Source organism: Schistocerca piceifrons, chromosome 5, assembly GCF_021461385.2.
Source record: "Schistocerca piceifrons isolate TAMUIC-IGC-003096 chromosome 5, iqSchPice1.1, whole genome shotgun sequence".
NCBI classification, from domain to species: domain Eukaryota; kingdom Metazoa; phylum Arthropoda; class Insecta; order Orthoptera; family Acrididae; genus Schistocerca; species Schistocerca piceifrons.
The window spans coordinates 603,765,813-603,789,520 of record NC_060142.1 but is presented as its reverse complement, the minus strand read 5'-3'; the positions used below and the strand labels follow the sequence as shown (position 1 = coordinate 603,789,520).

Here is a 23,708-nt window from a genome sequence, read left to right as displayed (position 1 = left end):
TGTCTGCACAAATTCCTCCCAGACGACACGCACGCAGTTAACCATACAGAAGCACAACTTAAAACGGAAATGGAACAGAAATAAACGTCAACACAGTCATTTTTCCTTTCTTGCGAGTGGAGGTCGCTCTGAGGATGGCAAAGTTGCATAGGAGGAAAGCCCAACGTCCTGATGACATCCTGACAGGAGTAGTATAAGAAATTGCCCCACAGATTTCACGATTTCTTGCAGATGTGTTAAACGAGGTGTTGCTGTTTGGTAAAATACCTGCGATGTGGAAAACTGATAACACGGAAACAGACAGGTAAGGACCCTTCACACCAAATGTCATATAGAAAAATATATATACTGAATGTACTAGCCGATGTCCAAGAGGCTCTCCTGTGCAGTTGTCTATAGGCACCCAAGAGACACAGGGGTGTTGTTAAACATCAGTTTAGCTTCGAGTAAAACAAAATAAAAATTAAAATAATAAGGTCAGCAGATGATACGATCATGCGTTCTCTTCACTTAGTTCAAAACTGGGTACATAAATACTTTGTCGCATACCGGATTAATATCACATCTGAAGCTGACAATCAATGCTAGCCTGCGGTTTTCGCACGTCCAACTGAATTTGATGCAACTTCGGCGTTTTTATGTCTCCTTCACTATTGTAAAGAGAGAATGGCACAGCGTTATATGGGGAATGGCAAAGCTGTAAAGAAAATTAAACGATGTCCACAGGGCTTTATATGTATGGTAATATTTGGGGTTTTTGCTTTAAGACTTCTACTACAATTGATAGACTCGAACATAGCAATGGAATCGTTGCTTATACCGACAATTTACTGGTGATAGCATCGGGTGACTCGAGGGAACACCAAGAAAGTAAATGAAACAAAGTGAAAAAACAAATGAACAGTTGGTGTAAAACCAATTAATTGGACATAGCTACCAATAAAAGAGTCTACACAATGAAAAAAAGGAACTAATCCCAAGGAGCCCCATGATCAACGCAGACACTATTTTCGTAACATACAATACAACAACACGATACCTTGGCGCATACACTGAGAAACGACTAATCTTAAGTAACTATAAACAAATAGTTTCGAAAAACGCCGAACGACTATTAGACAAACAACCGTCGCAAATGATGAACACTTTACATTATCACACGTCACACTACGCCTGTATCAATGCGTGAAGTTTGAATCGATCGTGTCCTTTCCGGCCAGCGCATGTTCGCACTGCCTGAATTTTGCTGCTAATAGAGCAGCAGTCAAGGCAGGGAAGAATACCACTCAGGCTCTCGAGGAATTTTATGACCACACCTGTGCATAATTTTGGGTATCTATCCGATAGACTGCACCATCAGATATGGCGTCGCAGAGTATTCGCTTAGGATGTGAATAATGAGCACTGTAACTACAACAGGGGAAGAAATGTTGAGACAAACGTCACTTACGGAGCTGGCGGTTGGCTAGCTAGCAATAGGAATCGGGTAGCAGTGATAAAGGCCAGAGAGTTTATACCTCACCGACCGAAACAGAAGCATGGTCCACTTCCTGTCTGGACACAATCCTGAACCAACGCAATTATACCACAAGATTGTACTTGTGGGGAGAGAAGTTCGACAGACCACGTCGTAATTCACTGCATGCTTCTCACATTGGCCGGCCTACTAGAAGACACATTCGATGGCTTTACAACATGATAAGGGACGAAAGAGCGTGGAAAGAAATGGACCACAAAGGCACTGCACACAAATACATAAAAGAAAGCCAAAATATACCTGACATGAGACGCAAGAAACATACAAACAAATAACACAACTGCCACATCAGAGGAAGAAGGTTAAAGTTACCGAAGCTACAATACAGGCGATTATGACAACTCCGTTGACCAAATCACCTAGTACATAAGCAATGAAGGTTATTGTACCTAATTAGCTAAAACCTGTGTAGCGGAAGTAGGCACGTACCTTAGTAACGACAAGAACCAACGGTGGGCGCACTGTTATATATCGTGCTACATGTGTGTGTGTGTGTGTGTGTGTGTGTGTGTGTGTGTGTGTGTGTGTCCTGCTGTCGGTAAATGATAGAGAGGACCGAGCGGAGACACCTCTGTGTGAATTAAGGATAGTTGTTGGGGAACTGTGAAGGATCAACGCAAGTAAAATGTTACTAGAACTTATTTATTCACAACGTTCAGAACTCGTCCTTCTTCTGTAGTAGCCTGAGCTGTTCGTAATTCAGCTGTGTGTTGGATTCTAGCTGACGTCCATCGAGAAAGCTCAGCATTTGCTCGTCCCGGAGATGACCCTAGCGGCGCGCCGGCTATCGACGATTAGGGAAGCGGCTGTTGGGGCGCAGTGGTTCTCGCGCGGCCTGTGAGATTTACTTGGTCTCTTGCCAGATTCTATGATGACTCTTGATGACCCATCCGCGATGTACCAGGTATCGGTAGTCGTGCGTCCGGTTTATCTCCTTCCTACGTCTTGCAGGTTTCAGCAACCGAAGGCGCCTGAGTGTTGAAGAGAAATGTGTATCCCAAGAACCCATGTTGCTGGCTTTACTCTGTGATGTGGTGTTGTCGGAATACAGTAAGATTTTCCATCATTGGGTGGTAGCCAGTGAACAAGAAATGGTGAAGGCCATCATGTGGAGTACATCGGTTGATTCATAGGCTGTGCTGGAGCATCTAGCACATAGATTCACTACAGTATCCTAATCACGGAATCGAATGCTATTCCTCTGATCGCCATCGATGTCAACTTAAGACAAAGATGGAGTGCTGGCGTATTTACACTACTGGCCATTAAAATTGCTAAACCAAGAAGAAATGCAGATGATAAACGAGTATTCATTGGACAAATACATTATACTAAAACTGACATGTGATTACATTTTCACGCAATTTGGGTGCATAGATCCTGAGAAGTCAGTACCCAGAACAACCAGCTCTAGCAGTAATAATGGCATTGATACGCCTGGGCATTGAGTCAAACAGAGCAAGCTCTGGCGCGCACAGGTACAGCCGCCCATGCAGCTTCAACACGATACCACAGTTCATCAGGAGTAGTGACTGGCGTATTGTGACGAGCCAGTTGCTCGGCCACCATTTACCAGACGTTTTCAATTGGTGAGAGATCTGGAAAATGTGCTGGCCAGGGCAACAGTCGAACATTTTCAGTATCCAGAAAGGCCCGTACAGGACCTGCAACATGCGGTCGTGCATTATCCGGCTGAAATGTAGGGTTTCGTTGGGATCGAACGAAGCGTAGAGCCACGGGTCGTAACACATCTGAAATGTAACGTCCACTGTTCAAAGTGCCTTCAGTGAGAGCAGGAGGTGAACGAGACGTGTAACCAATGGCATCCCAAACCATCACGCCGGGTCATACGCCAGTATGACGATGACGAATACACGCCTCCAGTGTGCGTTCACCGCGATGTCGCCAAACACGGATGCGACCATCATGATGCTGTAAACAGAACCTGGATTCATCCGAAAAAATGACGTTTTGCCATTCGTGCACCCAGGTTCGTCGTTGAGTACACCATCGCAGGCGCTCCTGTCTGTGATGTTACGCTAAGGGTAACCTCTGCCATGGTCTCCGAGCTGATAGTCCATGCTGCTGCAAACGTCGTAGAACTGTTCGTGCAGATGGTTGTTGTCTAGCAAACGTCCCCATCTGTTGACACAGGGTTGGAGACATGGCTGCACGATCCGTTACAGACATGCGGATAAGATACCTGTCATCTTGACAGTTAGTGATACGAGGCAGTTGTGATCCAGCACGGCGTTCTGTGTTACCCCCCTGAGCCTATCAATTCCATATTCTGAAAACAGTCATTAGATCTCGACCAACGCGAGCAGCAGTGTCGCGATCCGACAAACCGCAACCGCGACAGGCTAGAATCCGACCTTTAAAAAAGTCGGAAACGTGATGGTACGCGTTTCTCCTCCTTACACGAGGCATCACAACAATGTTTCACCAGGCAACGCCGGTTAGCTGCTGTTTGTATATGAGAAATCGGTTGGAAACCTTCCTCATGTCAGCACGTTGTAGGTGTCGCCACCGGCGCCAACCTTGTGTGATTGCTCTGAAAAGCTAATCAGTTGCATATCACAGCATCTTCTTCCTATCGGTTAAATTTCGCGTCTGTAGAACGTCATCTTCGTGGTGTAGCAATTTTAGTGGCCAGTAGTGTAACTGGAGCTAGCGTGAAGCTATGACGCAAATCTCGGTTCGTGATCACGAAATGCGTCCTCCTTATTCCACTACTTTCCCTTAATACGATGTTAACTGTTCTGTTGGTCCCCCGCTAAGTCCTCTAATGAAACACATACAGTTTCTCGCAATATGTCTCACTAGGTAACGAATATGCTGGTTCGTTTCCTTTGTTTTACCGTCCTTTACTGAATGCTTATTCCTTACTCAGCAGATAGTGTCGTCGACCTGATCCACTTGGCACGTAATGGCTCTCTTCTTTCTTCTGCCGTAACACTAACGTTCTTACTTAACGTCCAGCATTTCCTCAACAAGTCTCTAAGTTTCCAGAATGAGATTTTCACTCTGCAGCGGAGTGTGCGCTGATATGAAACTTCCTGGCAGATTAAAACTGTGTGCCCGACCGAGACTCGAACTCGGGACCTTTGCCTTTCGCGGGCAAGTGCTCTACCAACTGAGCTACCGAAGCACGACTCACGCCCGGTACTCACAGCTTTACTTCTGCCAGTATCTCGTCTCCTACCTTCCAAACTTTACAGAAGCTCTCCTGCGAACCATGCAGAACTAGCACTCCTGAAAGAAAGGATATAGCGGAGACATGGCTTAGCCACAGCCTGGGGGATGTTTCCAGAATGAGATTTTCACTCTGCAGCGGAGTGTGCGCTGATATGATACTTCCTGGCAGATTAAAACTGTGTGCCCGACCGAGACTCGAACTCGGGACCTTTGCCTTTCGCGGGCAAGTGCTCTACCAACTGAGCTACCGAAGCACGACTCACGCCCTGTACTCACAGCTTTACTTCTGCCAGTATCTCGTCTCGGTAGCTCAGTTGGTAGAGCACTTGCCCGCGAAAGGCAAAGGTCCCGAGTTCGAGTCTCGGTCGGGCACACAGTTTTAATCTGCCAGGAAGTTTCATATCAGCGCACACTCCGCTGCAGAGTGAAAATCTCATTCTGGAAACATCCCCCAGGCTGTGGCTAAGCCATGTCTCCGCTATATCCTTTCTTTCAGGAGTGCTAGTTCTGCATGGTTCGCAGGAGAGCTTCTGTAAAGTTTGGAAGGTAGGAGACGAGATACTGGCAGAAGTAAAGCTGTGAGTACCGGGCGTGAGTCGTGCTTCGCTAGCTCAGTTGGTAGAGCACTTGCCCGCGAAAGGCAAAGGTCCCGAGTTCGAGTCTCGGTCGGGCACACAGTTTTAATCTGCCAGGAAGTTTTAAGTCTCTAAGTATGTGATTTATGCAGTGCTTAAAAAATGCTTTGCTTAATAGAGTTTCGTCTGCCGCAGTACCCGATCATAGCACTGTACCCGTGGGAGGTGCAGACCGGCCCCGCCTACGCGTTCACGTTCACGCTGCAAGTGATGTGCGGCGCCATCTTCACCATGACGCACCTGGCGTGCGACACGTTCCTGATGTCGCTCGTCATCCACATCTGCAGCCAGATAGACGTGCTACGCGCCTCGCTGCAACAGCTGGGCCGGCGCGCCGAGCGCGTGGGGGCGGCGGCGGCGGTCGCGGAGGCGCAGGCAGATGCGGAGCTGTGCGTAGGCCGCCTTGAAGGTGGCGGTGACCGGCACAAAGCCCTCTGTGGCCAGGGCTGCGAGCAGGAGCTGTACCATGAGCTCGTGGCCTGCATAAAGCACCACAAGAACATCATAGGGTAAGGCTTCTTTTGTTGTTTCCCTTCCCATACAATACCTGTTTCGAGTTCCTGTAAACACTGTGCTCTGGAACTGTGTATCCCGACTGTCAAAATAATTAAATTCCATAATTTAATGTCGGGAATTTATTATTTATTAATTAAGGTATCTCTGGCCTCCAGCCGCGTTAAGTGATTTAAAATCAGTTACAGCTGAGTGTATCCCAATTCAGTCTGCTGTTCTCTCTCTCTCTCTCTCTCTCTCTCTCTCTCTCTCTCTCTCTCCCTCTCTGTCGCTCACACACACACACACACACACACACACACACACACACACACACACATACACGCACACACACACACACAATGGCCACAGTTTCAATTAGCTCATTCAATTCCACATATCAAACTTTTACGAGAGTCATTTATAGTTTATTTGGTTTTCCTAGCAGTTATTAGTGATACGAGTTTGATTCTATTGCACTATTCGGCCAATCTGAATCCCCAGACATCCGTTACTTTGATTTCGATTTTTCATGAATTATTTAACCTAACTGCTGCTTCTGAATGTCTGCACTACCTTTATACCAGTTTTATTTGTGTACTTCAATATTATGTTTTATTTTGTTCTGTTTCGGTACTATTTACTCTTAAATATTAATCTAACATTCTTGTATTCTTACAGAAACAATAATTTACCTTTATCCAATATAATATACACTATCCACTTTCATCCCACTGTAAGAAATACAGTAATAGTTCAGGTACAATCTGAATGCTATTTTAGCAGTTTAGCTCATGCAGTATTTTTACATATACGTGCTAACTTCTTAAATTGCAATTTATTTTCTCTCAGCACGTTACCATATGCAGTTCTCCCATACTAAGTCACTGATTTTCCTAATAAATCTGTTAAGTAACACAAGCTATAAGCAAACGATTCGAAAAACTCTCCCATGACAATTAAATGTGAACGACCTCCCTTCCTAGCTGAAACAGGAAGCTGAACTGACACTACTTGCATCATTATTAATCCAGTAAAAGAAACTCTAACTGAAAATGATACAAATAAGGTCTTTGGAAAATTCATTAATACGTTTTCCGCAAATGGGCTTGCTCTAAACTTTGTAGAAACACAGTACATCCAGTTTTCTGCTGCAAAATGTACAGTTCCTTCTATAAACATAACACATAAACAGAAGTAAGTAGACAGGGTAGGGCATACTAAGTTTCTGGGTGTACATATAGATGAGAACCTTAATTTGAAAATTCATATTTTGGATCTTCTAAAGCTACTATGTTCAGAAACTTTTGTAATCAGAATAATTGCCAATTATGAGGATATAGAAATTACTAAGCTAACGTACTTTGCATACTTTCACTCTCTGATGTCATACGGTATACCATTTTGGGGTAACGGAACATTTAGACAAAAAGTATTCACTGTTCAAAAGAAAGTGGTTAGATTAATGTGAGGGGTTCATAGTCGCACTTTTTGTAGGCATCTTTTTCAAACATTGGGAATTCTTACAACAGCCTCACAGTTCATTTACCCACTAATGAAATTTGTTGTCTACAACATGGACCAGTTTAAAAACAACAGTGACATTCATGATTATAATACCAGAAAAAAGAGAGACTTACACTATCCTTTACTCAACCCATCTTTGGCACAGGAAGGGGTAAAACATGCTGCTATAAAAATTTTCGACGAATTACGATACGAAATAAAATATCTGATAGACAGCAGTAATAGCTTCAAAAATAAATAGAAGTCATATCTCATTGACGACTCCTTCTATACCATAGATGAATTCTTGAGTAGGAATAAATAAATCTATAAATATAGTATAAGCAATTTGTGCCATTTAAGGGTTTGGGGTAGATAATACAAATATTAATCTTTAACTCTGTATTATATATTTAAAAAATCTTGTTCCATATGTGCATTTCTTGTGCACTTGACACGTTCCGCATCATAACGGCTACCGTTCCGTGCGATTGATCAATGGAACATGCAACCAACTAACTAACTAATTAAGTAACTAACTAACCGTCTAATATCTGGTTTATCACACTAGTGTCTGTTGCAAACGCTTACCGGTCATTGCATGTAAACAGAAAAGGACTTCGTAATAAAGAAACATTGTTACAGTATTTTACCGAATCTTCAAACACAGCTACTGCAAGAGCAGCAAAACCAAATGACGAATAAAGAAATATTAGACGTAAATTCACCCTTAAATAAGAAGACATTTAGTGCTAAGTAGTCATCACAAATTACAAAAGAAACAAATATTTTATGACTATGTGCCATTACTGGTGTATTCTACAGGTACGTCGACGTGTTGCAGCAGGTGCTGAGTCCAGTGGCGCTGGCACAGTTCATGTGCAGTATGGTCATCATCTGCCTATCAGGCTTTGGCATAGCGGTAAGTCTTCACCCTGTACACTCAACAGTCTCCTCATAGGAATAATATCTTCAGTAGGTGTACGATAACTCAACTAACTTGTACGGCCATAAAGTAGTATGCATTAACTAGTACTGTTAATTGCGTCTGCGATATATAATCAACTCTTCATCTTTCCTCCGCTAACGAATTGAAACACAACCACCGTCAGATCCAGAACTTTGAAGGCTCGTGTTTTTTATCCATTCGTTGCCATAGTGTGAGAAAGGATGCTAATGATCGTAGATAAGAGCTCATTAGCAATTGGGATCGTTTTCCGCTGCTGTTCTGACCGATGGCCTTGACATTTGCCTTTGGCTCAGCTTTGAGAAAGCAGAAGAACGAACAAAGAACTCTTTAATGAAAACAGATTCATCACATCATGACAATGGCACGCTGTTCGTAATAATACAGGTAGATGCAGTTCAGTGAGGCGTGTTTGTTGGAGTAGATTGCATGTACTGTGATGGTGTGTGTGTGTGTGTGTGTGTGTGTGTGTGTATGTGCGTGCGTCAGAGAGAGAGACGTGATATATGACCAGTGGCAGAAGGTAAACAAGTGTGAAGTGATGGTCTACGTCGGATTACTGACATGTGGTCACGACTCAATACGTGTTGTTCCAACTCGGTTCGAGTACGTATAATATACTCCTTGACAAATACTGAGGAACAACTGGCACTTTTTGAGAAACAACTGACAATTGCTACGAAACGACCGGTGATTCCCACGGAACAACCGATCAGTTAAAGTAGCTGTAGTGAGCCGGACGTGTCACTGCAGTGAAGCCTCCGCACGAATGCTGTGTGTGGATTCGACAGTTTATGCAGTACATTGTTTGACGAAGGTTTGCATGAAACCGATTAATGCGAAATTTCATGTTATACGGCAAGTCATCATTAGAGTGCTTATGATCGAAGACAGGCTGTTGAATGGCTCGAAGCCGGTGGAAGTGTCACTACCGTGACCACATAAATGGGTTTGTCCTAAAGTGTCTTCTCGGCGTTGAAGAAAGTCACTGAAAGTGGAAATGCTTTGCGAAAACATACCGGTGGTCGCCGACTGACCACCACACCGCAAGAGGATAAAAACGCACTTAGGCCTAGTGGCGAGAAGTAACCTCTACTGGACAGATAAATGCAGACCTTGCAATTGCTACCGGGACACGTTTCTCTGCCAGAACTATATTACAGTGTTTAAATTAGGATGGTTTCTTTGCTCCGAAGACTTTTAAATGCATCAACCATGAATCGTTGGTGTAGGATGGTTGCGGTCAGCATCAGTGGTCCAGACTGATATTCTCTGACGAACCCCGTTCCACTGAGGCAAGTGATTCTGGCCACTCAGTGCGGAGAGAGGGGGGACAGAACGTTCCTGAATGTCATCGGTATGGCCTACGGGCTATGGCGTGGGCAGGCATTATGCACAGTGACCGAACACCGCTGCATATCTTTGCGCGTGAGGTATCGTCACAGCTCAGCGCTACTGCTGGGAGAGTATTCTGGACAATGAACGTCCTTTCGGGGGAGCAATAGGTTCCGACTCTCCTTTTACAGACGACAATACCAGCCACCACAGGACCACTGAGGTGTCGGTCGCCCTGGAAAGTAAAGATATTCAACTTATGGAATGGCCTCTCTTCTCCCCGGACATAACCCAATAGAGTATACCTGGGATGCTTTTCGTTGACGTGCATCTCAGTCAGCACCTCCTCTCCGAACCATGCAAGAACTGAGAACTTCCTTCAGAGGGGAGTCAGAAAATATCCACAAAGGCCTCCACAACAGTCTGGTGGTTAGCATGAATAACAGGTGCAAGGTTTGCAGTAGTGCTCGAGGAGGGCGTATTCCTTACGGAAAAGTTAGATTTCGACCTTTATCTTGCAAGTCTGACCTGTGACAAACACAAATATTCTTTGTTTATAGTCCTCCATTCCCATGTGGTGCAATCTGTACAATGTTTCACTACAAATATTCCACTCCAGCTCTGTTACGTATTTATTGTGTCCCATGTCGTCTGTCATTGCCTGTGATTATTCCCGTCCAGCAAAGCATCTGTTTCTTTTCAGCTGTCAAGGAGAGCATGTCACCCGTTTTCTCCAGTAATTGAAAAAATGGCTCTAAGCACTATGTGAATTATCATCTGAGGTCATCAGTTCCCTAGGCTTACAAGGGAACCTCCCCATCGCATCCCCCTCAGATTTAGTTATAAGTTGGCACAGTGGATAGGCCTTGAAAAACTGAACACAGATCAATTGAGAAAACAGGAAGAATTTGTGTGGAACTGTGAAAAAATAAGCAAAATTTACAAACTGAGTAGTTTATGGGAACATATGCAACATCAAGGACAATAGGATCGCAGGAGCGCAATGGTCTCGTGGTAACGTGAGCAGCTGCGGAGCGAAAGGTCCTTGGTTCAAATCTTCCATTGAGTGAAAGTTTTTATTTTTTATTTTCAGTTTATGTGACAAACTCTTATGTTTTCATCACTTTTTTGGGAGTGATTATCACATCCACAAGAAAACCTAAATCGGGCAAGGTAGAAGAATCGCCAAGTGTACTAGTTAGGTGGGTCGACAACATATTTCTGTCATGTGGTGCACATGCCGTCACCAGTGTCGTACAGAATATATCAGGTGTGTTTTCCTGTGGAGGAATCGGTTGACCTATGACCTTGCGATCAAATGTTTTCGGTGCCCATTGGAGAGGCACGTCCTTTCGTCTACTAATCGCACGGTTTTGCGATGCGGTCGCAAAACACAGACACTAAACTTATTACAGTGAACAGAGACGTCAATGGACGAACGGGCAGATAATAACGATGCAAATATAAATAAAGTAAAATTTTCACTCCAGAGAAGATTTGAACCAAGGACCTCTCATTCTGCAGCTGCTCACGCTACCACGGGACCACGGCGCTCATGAGTTCATATTGTGCATGATGTTGCCTATGTGGCCCATGGACTACTCAGTTTGTATATTTTGCTTATTTTTTCACAGTTCCACACAACTTCTTCCTGTTTTCTCAATTGATCTGTGTTCAGTTTATCAAGGCCTATCCACTGTGCCAACTTATAACTAAATCTGAGGGGGGTGTGATGGGGAGGTTCCCTTGTTAGAACTACTTAAACCTAACTGCCCGAGGCAGGATTCGAACCTGCGACCGCAGCAGCAGCTGGGTTCCTGACTCAAGCGCCTATAACTGGTCGGCCACAGCGGCCGGCTCCATTAATTTATATTCATATTTCATGAAGGTGTCGTGATATGCCTATAGCCTGTTTCATTGTGCCTTTGTCATCTTTATCGTCTTCATGGTTTAGGCCTTTTGACCTGTTCCGCCTAAGAATTGTTCACGCCATCTCCTCATTAGTCATCCAACGTTCTTTTGCCGCTTCTGTTACGTTGCATTATAGCTTTAGTTACCCCATCATAATATATACGTTGGACATGGTCTATTCAGTTCAGATGGTATTTTTTAATTATATTTGCAATACCCTTAAAATTTAGTTTTTGTCCAAAATCGGTATTTCTTTTATGGTCAAACCATGAGTATCATGCCACAAAGTAGAGGGACCTCATCTCTGATGATTAGATTCGTCGTAACTGATCAGATATTATGGTTGAACATTCCCTGGAATACAGCAGAAAAGACAACGCTATTACTTTGCAGCGATTAATTATTGTTTCTTTCTGGATGTTATGTTTTAATACACGTTATATAGTTCCGCAAAACTGCCTGAATCTGGCCAACTATAGCTCTGCATCATCTAATTTAATGAAACTACATCCTAAATATACAAACTGTCTTACTTGTACAATAATTAGTCCATCTATAAGAATTTTTGCTTTTGTGGCTTTCAGTCCTTGAAATGACATAGCTTTTGTTTTACCCGCCTACATTCTCATTCCATATTTAGCGGCAATTTTACTCTATGTACTGAAATTTGAACCTTTTCTTCAGATTCTCTTTTCAACAGATACCTGAGGGATATCTGTTGAGAGGCAAGACAAACGTGTGGTTCCTGAAGAGAGCAGCAGGCTTTTCAGTAATTGCAGGGCAACAGTCTGGATGATTGACTGATATGGCCTTGTAACACTAACCAAAACGGCCTTAATGTGCTGGTACTGCGAAGGGCTGAAAGCAAATAAAAACTACAGCCATAATTTTTGCCAAGGGCATGGTGCTTTGCTGTATGGGCAAATGATGATGGCGTGCTCTTGGGTAAAATATTCCGGAGGTAAAATATTGCCCCGTTTGGATCTCCGGGCGGGGACTACTCAGAAGGACATTGTTATCAGGAGAAAGAAAACTGGCGTTCTACGGATTGGAGCGTGGAATGTCAGATCCTTTAATCAGGCAGGTTGGTTAGAAAATTTAAAAAGAGAAATAGATAGGTTAATGTTAGATATAGTGAGACACAGTGGAGATCGGTGGCACGAGGAACAAGACTTCTGGTCAGGTGATTACAGTGTTATTAATACGAAATCAAATAGGGGTGATGCACGAGGAGGTTTAATAAAGAATAGGAAAATAGGAATGCGGGTAAGCTACTACAAACAGCATAGTGATCGCATTATTGTTGCCAACATAGATACGATGCCCACACCTACCACAGTAGTACAAGTTTTGAAACGTCCCCTTGGAAAAATTAATGAATTACTGTGCTGATAAACCTCTTACATTATTTGATTTTCAAACAACTGAGCAAAACTGAACGTACTTAGACATTCACTAAAGTGACACACAATATTCTTAGCGCAACGCAATCTGACTTTCAGTAATCCCTGCAAAAGAATGCCCCTGACTAACAATTACGTATACCTTTCATGAATTCTTACCTCACAAAAATCTTCGTTATTCGAACTACTGCAATACAGCGAGCGCCAATACTGCCAGCTAAATAAAAGATTCTAACTACTGAAGGCACTAACTACTGATAAGCATAGTTAGCAAATGAAAGATTTTGATAGAGAACTAACAATGTATTTTCCTTAATAGTGTTCAAAAGTCATAATAAATATAGCAGTTCACGACATCCAGTCTTACAAATTTACTGTCTCTGATGGACACACGTCCAGATCATCCGCTCTAAAAACTCCGAAATTTCTCTGCCCACATCCACCACTGCTGGCGGCTCATATCCAACTGCGCAACGCTACACGCTGTTAACAGCCAACTGCCCAACACTACAATAGCGAATATTACAACAATGCCAACCAGCCACAGACTGCACACAGCACAGCCAGTGATTTTCATACAGAGCGCTACGTGGCGGTGGCGTTACCAATATAAGAACCTAAACAGCCTACTCACATAGCCCCCATGCTCCCCCCCCACAAAAAAATTTACAAATTGTTTAGGGCACTGGCCAATACATATTTGTTAAAATTTTTTCACAATTACAGTAACAAAGAAATCAAATGCACACACTTATTGATACAATGTTGGTCAAAAGCTAACATTTTCTCTCAGTCCATAAAGACAGTCCTGATCATTCATCACAGTATAATTGCGGTGTTTTTCTCAAAGTCTGAGCAATAAAAGGAAATGCACATGGAAGCAGTGGATTTCCATGCTGTCTTGAAGAAGCAGTGTTGTCCTCCCAACGGAAAGACAGTGCTGACTCCTGACATACAGACAGATAATGGGCCACAACAGAGCAAACCTACAGCAGAGTCAGTCGAAATTTTGAAGAATATTGGTAAGTAGGTCATCACAGACTAGACCCACTGTAGTTCTGGTAGAGATTATGGTATTGGTGGGCCACCATAGGTGCAGACCCACTGCAGTCCTTGTAGAAATTATGGTACTGGTGGGCGATCAAAGCTGCAGACCCACTTCAGTCCTTGTAGAGATGGCCAGCAGCCATCTGTTGCGACTGTGAAGGTGCACAACCACCATCGAACAATATAGCAAGTCCATAAACCACCACTTGTACACTCACAAACTTTTTGGTAATGTCCTTAGAACCAGAAATGCTGTTAACCAGTCCCTTGCTGAATTATCAACACACGTTGGAGTAATAACAGTACTCTTTTTTTTCACATATTGTGCATATACTATGACCAACAGAAATATGTGCAGTCAAATGAATGCTTAGAAGTTACTTAATTTGATGAACTGGTGGCAATTACAATTTTATAACATGAGAATACAATTACAAAGATACAGAAAACATCATTAAAACATAATAACACAGATAACAGAAGAAGTAGTGTTGTCCTCCCAACGGAAAGACAGTGCTGACTCCTGACATACAGACAGATAATGGGCCACAACAGAGCAAACCTACAGCAGAGTCAGTCGAAATTTTGAAGAATATTGGTAAGTAGGTCATCACAGACTAGACCCACTGTAGTTCTGGTAGAGATTATGGTATTGGTGGGCCACCATAGGTGCAGACCCACTGCAGTCCTTGTAGAAATTATGGTACTGGTGGGCGATCAAAGCTGCAGACCCACTTCAGTCCTTGTAGAGGTGGCCAGCAGCCATCTGTTGCGACTGTGAAGGTGCACAACCACCATCGAACAATATAGCAAGTCCATAAACCACCACTTGTACACTCACAAACTTTTTGGTAATGTCCTTAGAACCAGAAATGCTGTTAACCAGTCCCTTGCTGAATTATCAACACACGTTGGAGCAATAACAGTACTCTTTTTTTTCACATATTGTGCATATACTATGACCAACAGAAATATGTGCAGTCAAATGAATGCTTAGAAGTTACTTAATTTGATGAACTGGTGGCAATTACAATTTTATAACATGAGAATACAATTACAAAGATACAGAAAACATCATTAAAACATAATAACACAGATAACATTTGTAGTAATACAGGATTTACAAAAGAATCGAAATAACATGTACATCAGTGTACAGGTATTATGACATAAGTAAATACATAAAAGATCAGAATAACTTTTGAAACATCAAAGCAACAAAACAAAACAGAATAAATAATGTCTAAACATCCTTACAAAGTAAATAACATATTATAAATGCAAATTATGTTTGAGGACAATAGGATTCCTCACCACAGTGAATGTAGCTGAGTATTAGAAAAATTCTACAACATAAGTCTTATCAGATAAACACGTAAAGAACGGAAGAACACAAATACACAAGGTACACAGACACATAGTGGAATAACACAAAGGAAAGACCAGAATTTGTTTTCAGTGTGACAATTGGTACTGCAGTCCAACCCAAAACATCATTTCACAGATGTTTCCTCTTATTTCACATTTTTTTATACCTTGTCAATGCATTACTTCCAATTCATCACAACTCACTCTCTAATATAGTCAACCACCTCTTCAGCTAACTTAAATCTACCGAGCTCAGATGCTAAACTAAGGGACGAGGCAATGCAGCAGTACAAAACCATTAACACAAACAGCAATGACAAAAAAAATGCAAATTGGCAAAGCAAGCAGCAGTATATCTAAATTAACAAAGCAAATGCAACATTACAACTAATATGAGCCAATGTGCAGCAACAAGAAAAATAAATCAGTAGTGAAACTGGCTTAATGGAGTAATACAAAGTGAAATTTAGTAGCACTGTGCCTGGCAAACAGAAGCAGCAAATGCAATAAGTTCAATCTAAACATGACAAAGCTCAAGCAAAAAAAAAAATTACAGTAAAGATATGAAAAGTATAATACCTATGTCAGATCTTAACACTAGAGTGATGCATCACCTTAACTTACACTACTAAACAAGTTACCCAGTCATCGAAAAAAATTATGTATGCAGTTCCTGTGAAGGGAAATGTCTTTTTGTGCTCCCTCGTTTTTTTGGAAGTAGATCATAAAATTATTATTTACTGGATCTGTAGGCATAAAATATCTATATTAGTACATCTATTAAATTTTATTTTAACTAATGCTTATAAAGGCACATTTGCATGCCGAGCGTGAGTTTTCTCGGAAACGCGAAATATTAATTAAATAAATAATCAGTGACAAATAAATAAAGCCTATGGCACACAACTGCAGCGCTGTGTCGCTGATAAAACAAAAGCACAATTACGTTACTCTTATGTTTGATTAAGAAAGAGAGAGAGCTCTGGTTGAAGTGGTGCGAGAAGCACGTATTTTTTTTTATTGTCTGGCACACCGCCATATTTCATGTTATAGAAGAATACTGCGAGTTGCAACCACACTAGGCACTCGATTCTGTAAAGAATTTATATTTATAAAAGTAAGTAGGATTATGAACTGTAGGCTTATTCATTGAATATATCTGATTTAACTAACTGTGTAACTTTTTTATGTTTAGTAGATAATCACCTCTGTACGACGTATTGGCATGGCTGGCAAATTATTGTAATATTGAGATTTAGATTATGAGTCCGCACCTACCGCAGCAGTCTTTGGAAACGATTTAATTAGGAAGTCCGATTATTCAGTTTTATTTCACGGTCAACTACGAGTAACATTGCCTTTACGAAAAAGCCATTGTCAAGCGTCTGATACCGAATAATTAAACGTCCACGTTCCAGATAAGCAAATACAATTGCAATCACAATCACCATCATACAGATAGAATAATTAATATTTAAATAACAATATATTTTTTTTATTTATTTTATTTATTTTATATTGGCGACTGCGTGTCGGACTTGTTATTTTGTCATTTGTTACATTGTTCTCTTTGTTTCATGTAAAAAATCAACTTTCTGGACCTGGACGTCAATGTATGAGAGATAACAAAATCTGAAGATATTTTCCAATTCTGAAATTTTGCGGGAAGACGCAATGAAACTTCCAGCAAAATAAGGTAAGACGCAGCATCTTTGCATTGGTAGGCTTGACCAGACGTATAATTCAGTGTAAATTCTGTAGTGTTTCTTTTCTGCATAACAGTTTCAGTGATAAATTTCATTCTCAGTACTTTTCCCTAAACAATAACGTATGCAACAATACCAATACACGAGTGTACAATATGGCCGACTTCTGTATGATATCATGTAACATGGCCAGCAGCCATTACCAATAATCTCAAATTCAGTTTATATTTTTAAATTAACAGACAGCCATTGTTGCTACGAGCGATTCATGCTCAACTACATTTTATTTTAAAATCAGTGTCAAAAATTTTCTTGAAACATATATCACGTGTGGCATGGTAATAACTAGAAAACAATACGCAAAAATGGAACAGCAAGGACGTACTATTCAGACGCAATCCGACTCGGACGTGAGACAAGTGTTAGAAAATGACTTTACGACAGCGACCGGTAGTGACAATTCATCAAACATTGACGCAAGTGTTGACGAAAATTTTGACGATAGGCCGTCCACTATAAAAATTTCAAAATCTCAATCAGAGCCCATGTTAATGCATGACGTCACGCCTAATGACGCGGCGGGGGCAGAGACCTTGCAAACGGTAAACATTGCCGACATGTTACAAATGCTAATGAAACAAAACGCCGAAAACATGGCAACCTTAAAGGCACAATTAGAGACACAAAATGAACAGTTAAAAACACAAAATGACGAAATCAAATCTGATCTCATAGCAATCAAGATAGGTAATGACACTTTATGTAAGCGTGTGGAACTTATAGACGCCACACTGACCAAACAGATGACCGAACTCAGTACTAAATTTTCCCAGCTCAATACGAGACAAGAAAAGACTACAACTGACGTAGCACTTTTACAGACACAAGTAAAAAACCTTAATGTCACGTGTGAAGTTCTTACTGAACAAATTCAAACATATCCTTCAGTACATGACAATCTTGAAAAACGAATTACTGACGCACAGAATAAATTTGACAATGTTGAACAACACCTGACTGACATCTTACAATCAGATGCCACAGCTCATTTTCAAAATATTAATAAAGAATTTCATGATTGGGTTGAGAACAAAGACAAACATTTTGATAGATGCTTACGTGAAAATTTACCAACAATTGTGCACGACTCCGTAGCGCAATACATTACTAATAACAAACAGCTGACAGTGACGCAGTACAATCCGTCACTGCACCCATGAGACAATTCACCGATCAACTACAGTCTGAATGTAACGAAAATATCAGTCAAAATGTACAGTTCAGAAACCAATATACATTCGAGTATGATACACACATTCCGCACACGACAAATACACAAGAACAAAACACACCACGACTACAACACATACCACGATGTGGAAACACAAACACAAGCTATTATCATGGTAAACCACAGCAACATTATCGTAATTACTCGCCAGCTGAACATACCAGTAATTACAGTGGAATAAATCCATATCACAATGCGAAGGAAGATGAAAGCTTAATGAAACACAGGCAATTTCAGATTTTTATCCCAGAAAAACGAACCATTCATCCGGTGATTTTTCTTAAATCTTTTAGTAACGCATTTCCACGCACTTGGAGTGACCGGAAAAAGATTTCATATATTGTCGGTTACATCCAAGGCGATGCAGCTGTCTGGGCATACAGTCAAGCTGACGTATGTACCGCGTAAAGTGAGTTTGAGCGTGCTTTTCTGAACAAATTCTGGTCGCAATCCGTCCAGGAGCGACTCAGAAGACAAATTTTAGAACCTGAAACTTTTAACAGTAAAAATGGTAACTTACGCAGATATTTTGAAAAATACTTGAACATGGGACATTTTTTAGACGAACCAGTCGCAACGCGTGATATACTCCGAGCGTTGAAGGCCAAATTGCCTTTCAACATTAAGGAAAAACTTCTACATATCCCGGATGACGATTCAGATTATTTTTTTAACAGCTTTAGATTCGGTTGACATGTTACTTGAAGATCAGCGCTTCGCGCGGCAAAACAGCAGCCACAATGTTTACACTAGTGGTATGCAAAACATGCAGGCTTGCCAACACAATTCTGGCGCGCCCACAGTTGGATACGCGGTACAACAAAAACAGCAAACTCACATGCCGTCTCAGTACGGAAATCAAAATCAACACGCGTATTCCAATACAAACAATAGTTACAACAGTAATAACATTTCATGCGGCAATCCATACAAAAGGCACCGCGGTAATAACTACAACGGTAACAACGGATACAAAGGTAATAACAAAAACACAAACAGAAATAGAAATAATAATAACTACGAGCCAAGACAGCATCAAGGTTGGACTCGTAACGATCAGTACTTTCATTCAAACTCTGCTTTACCACAGCAGCCACCAGGACAAAATTGGAGCATACCTTACGACCGACAGGTAAGTTATAATGCGCAACAGCAACAACAACCGCAAAAGTTTGGAGATCATAATAGGCAATTTCCGAATGTGAATATAATAGAAATGACACCTGATGCACAACCTCAATCTGTGTCAGTACCTAGTACAAATGATAATCCAACAAACTAGAAACAGTCACTACTTTGCCCCAGGTCGTGGCTGAAGAATTCTTGGGGGGCGACTTCAATGTTAATCAGTTATTTGACACCACACTTGAACAACTGAATAATGATATGCCGAGTAATTCTAAACAAAAACTACCTGTTTTATTTATAAGATACAACCACAATAACAATATGTCAGATGAACTTTTACAAGACAGTACACAATGTCGTTTAGACACAAATGAAATTGTTTTAGCATCTACTACTGGTGTAGTAGGTGGGATTCCAACTACTATTATCCTAGATACAGGTGCAGCTGTGAGCGTTTTGTCTTTTAATTTCTATAAAAAGATGTGTGAATTGGAACCTGTGCCTGAGTTTCCTGTCCAAAACTGTAAAATAACTACTGCACTAGGTAATAAGTCATGTAGGGTTACGAAGCAAGTTTTTGTAAACGTTAAAATAGGTAATGGAACCGTACAATGGCCATTCCAGGTTGTACAAAACCTTGTGACAAATTGCATATTAGGAATAGATATTATGAGCGAGAAGGACTGCATTATAGACTTCTCCAAAGGTAAATGTATTTTAAATGATAAAGGCAGTGTAATTATTATTGATTTGGACAGGAGAACTCTAAAGCATGACAAACACTGTACAGGGTACAAGGTTCAGTTAGTACTTGACAATGACATTCAAGACATGCAAACACACTCATCTGACACAGAGCTAATGGACTTGAAAACATTGCTTGATCATAAGATAAGTGAAGCTACAGCTCTCAGTGTACATGAACGTATAAAACTACAGGAAGTGTTATCCAAATGAAACTTCCTGGCAGATTAAAACTGTGTGCCCGACCGAGACTCGAACTCGGGACCTTTGCCTTTCGCGGGCAAGTGCTCTACCAACTGAGCTACCGAAGCACGACTCACGCCCGGTACTCACAGCTTTACTTCTGCCAGTACCTCGTCTCCTACCTTCCAAACTTTACAGAAGCTCTCCTGCACTCTAACTGAATGTGAGCGTACATACTCCACTACTGAGTTAGAAACACTTTCCATAGTATGGGCATTCAAGAAATTCAATTATTATTTATTTGGAAAACATACGGTAATTTACACCGATCACCAGGCCCTGACATTTTTGTTAACTTGTAAACTTGTACATCCTAGACTATCACGATGGGCAGTTACACTTCAGAACTACTCTTTTGAAATTAAGTACATAAGAGGTAAGGACAACACCATTGCAGACACTTTGTCTAGACTTCCACAAGGTATGAATGATACCAACAGTGACTTAGAAAATATAAATGACTACAGGATTCTCTTAATGCAAGACAAGCAGTATCACCAATATTATATTGATATGTGCAGAAACATGGCTGAATTACAAAAATCTGATCCTCACTGGTATAAGATAATAACATTACTGGTAGAAAAACACAATCATCCTTTGACTAAGTATTACAAGTTACACAATGATGTGTTATTTTACCGCCGACTTCCAAATGCTACTAACTGGTGTGTATGCATTCCCAAAGAGTCTGAACGTAATCTAATTTGGCACACACACTTAGTTTGGGGTCATTATGGGACGAAAAAGTGTTTGGCAAAGCTCAGTACATACTGTTATTTTAGCAATATGAGAAGAAAAATTTACAGGGAACTAAAAACATGTGTCATATGTCAAAAATCAAAACCTCAGAATTTATCCACAAAAACAGATTTACATTCTATTTTACCTAGTAAACCCCTGGAAATTCTGTGTACTAACATCAGTGGACCGCATCCAGCAAGCTCTGGAGGCGTCAAATATATCTTAGCTTTTTACGATATATTTTCTAAACATGTAAAACTTTATGCTTTAAAATCCGCCACTGCAAATGCTATAATACGAAGATTCTCAAGTGATTACCTGACGCACGTGGCAAAACCTAAAGCAGTTCTATCAGATAATGCAGCATACTACTCTGGGTACAAATGGAGAAATTTCTTGAAGGACAATAACATTAAAAGTATATTTATTTCGAGGTTTAGTCCACAATGTAACGCGACTGAGAGACTTTTCCGAGAATTAAATCGATTCATGAGGACCTACATTTCATCAAAACATACTAATTGGGTGTCCTACCTAAGTCTTTTCGAAGACGTACACAATAACTTAAATATTTACGATACGAATTACACACCTAACGAGATCATGTTCAATTGCAAACAGAACGATCAGTGGATAGAACCATTACCTAAGTTGTCAGACAAGGAAATCACACCTGAACAGAAAATAAAAGAAGTATTGACTACATTGACACATCACGCACAAATACGAAACAAACATCACAGAAACATAATAAAAAGAAAACAAAAATTCGAGGTAGGAATGCTTGTACTACTTCGTACTCATCATAAATCTGTAGCACTCAAACGACGCAACGCTAAGTGGCGTCTGCTATATGAAGGACCTTATATAATTGTTAACATACCGCATCCTGGTGCGTATCTGTTACAACATCCTAGAACTAACAAAATTATTGGGCTATACGCACACCGAGATCTTAGAGCATTTCATGCTGAATAATGTCAAAGTCATACCCATCAAAATATTGCTAAGCAACTCGAAAAAACTCTGTTGTTACAACACAGATAATAAGTAGTATAGAAAATTTCATTTCAGCGGTTCCAGTGACGCAGTTGAAGACAGAAGAACTCTTCTTTCAGCGCGCGTCTCCATCTGAAAGACGGAATATTAAAGTAAAATTTATGATTACGTAGCAGTGGATGACATATTAATTTTTCACGGAACATTTGTTACTGAAGGTACCACTGACTTGGTGTGACACCTGACGAACTGACAGACGTCATCTGTGAAGCGATCTTTTACTTTGAGAAATAGATTAGACGCACATCTCTCAACACGAAAAGCATCTATCAGTAGTCAAGGCCACACAGACACTCTACACACACGCACAAAACGCGAGGAATCGAACATTTTCTCTCTCTTACTATTTTGAATATTTATTGAGTGGTGAAAACGCCTGGTCTTGCCTACTGATGTAATGAATGTTGTGTCTAACCTATCTTAATTTCAGATGACATCACAAAAAACATCGATAATATCCCAGCAAAACCGCTAAAGAGGATGTAAATATCTGCAATTCATGTAATCAAATGTGACACAATGTAATAACCTATAGCGATGTAATGATGATGTAAACATGTTATGTGCAACTATATTATGTTTATGCTAAGAAAATATGTGACGTGTGTATGTATAATTACTTATTTTTTTAACTGATGTATAGTGTAACTGTTACTATGTAAAAATTTGAACAAAACGAGTGCCAAAAAGACATTGCATAGTGAACCACTGTTCACGGACATTAACGAACATTACTAACTCTGCAACTACGCGGAAACCTATGTGAAAGAAACTGTTAATGCCATTCATTATGCAGCGTATCTATGTGAACGCGATGAACGATTTCCTTGATTAATAACTACGAACATTTAGGTGAGCTATATTCAGCAAAAAACTGAAAATGTGAAGTGCATAATTCGTGCATCGTCTAGTGATATTACTACAGTACCCAACTTCAAGATGTTAACTGGATTAAATGGACACAAAGTGCCTGTCCAGAAAACAACACGACGGGTGGAAGAATTTTGGTTGGAACTTCAGGGAATGAAATGTTCTCGAAATGTGACGGACACTCTTACCTGGACTGTCCAAGGATCGACGCCAGCTATGTGCCGTCCGAGGTTCTGCAACCAAGCTTTCACGGAATGTAAAAAACGAACTGCACGTGGACCAATTACTCGACGGGTCACGTCTGATCTGTAATAAGCAATGCTTTTAGTCACAACGAACTGCATCACTATGACTATAATGGAAATGAGAAATGGACACGCTTATGTATTAATCACGTTGTTATACAACGATGTTACTGTGATCAAAAAACTTTACCACGACGATACTAACCTGTAAAAAATTATTGTGCAGCGGATGAATATGAACTGTAATAACGACACGATGTGTATAGGTCAACGCACCTG

The 23,708-nt window shown here is 40.9% G+C and overlaps 1 protein-coding gene and 1 non-coding gene across 2 annotated transcripts in view; both read left to right on the top strand.

Annotated features, from left to right (window-relative positions):
• The window catches only part of LOC124799162 (odorant receptor coreceptor-like), a 110,012-nt gene that overhangs the window by 28,443 nt on the left and 57,861 nt on the right, over window positions 1–23,708 (top strand). Inside the window, exons 3-4 of the mRNA XM_047262701.1 lie at window positions 5,489–5,879; window positions 8,194–8,290. Of these exons, the coding sequence (XP_047118657.1) occupies window positions 5,489–5,879; window positions 8,194–8,290 (488 nt within the window). The remainder of the gene's footprint in view (window positions 1–5,488; window positions 5,880–8,193; window positions 8,291–23,708) is intronic.
• Trnas-cga lies at window positions 5,035–5,109 on the top strand. Its single transcript has one exon. It is a non-coding gene; the product is annotated as a tRNA-Ser (tRNA).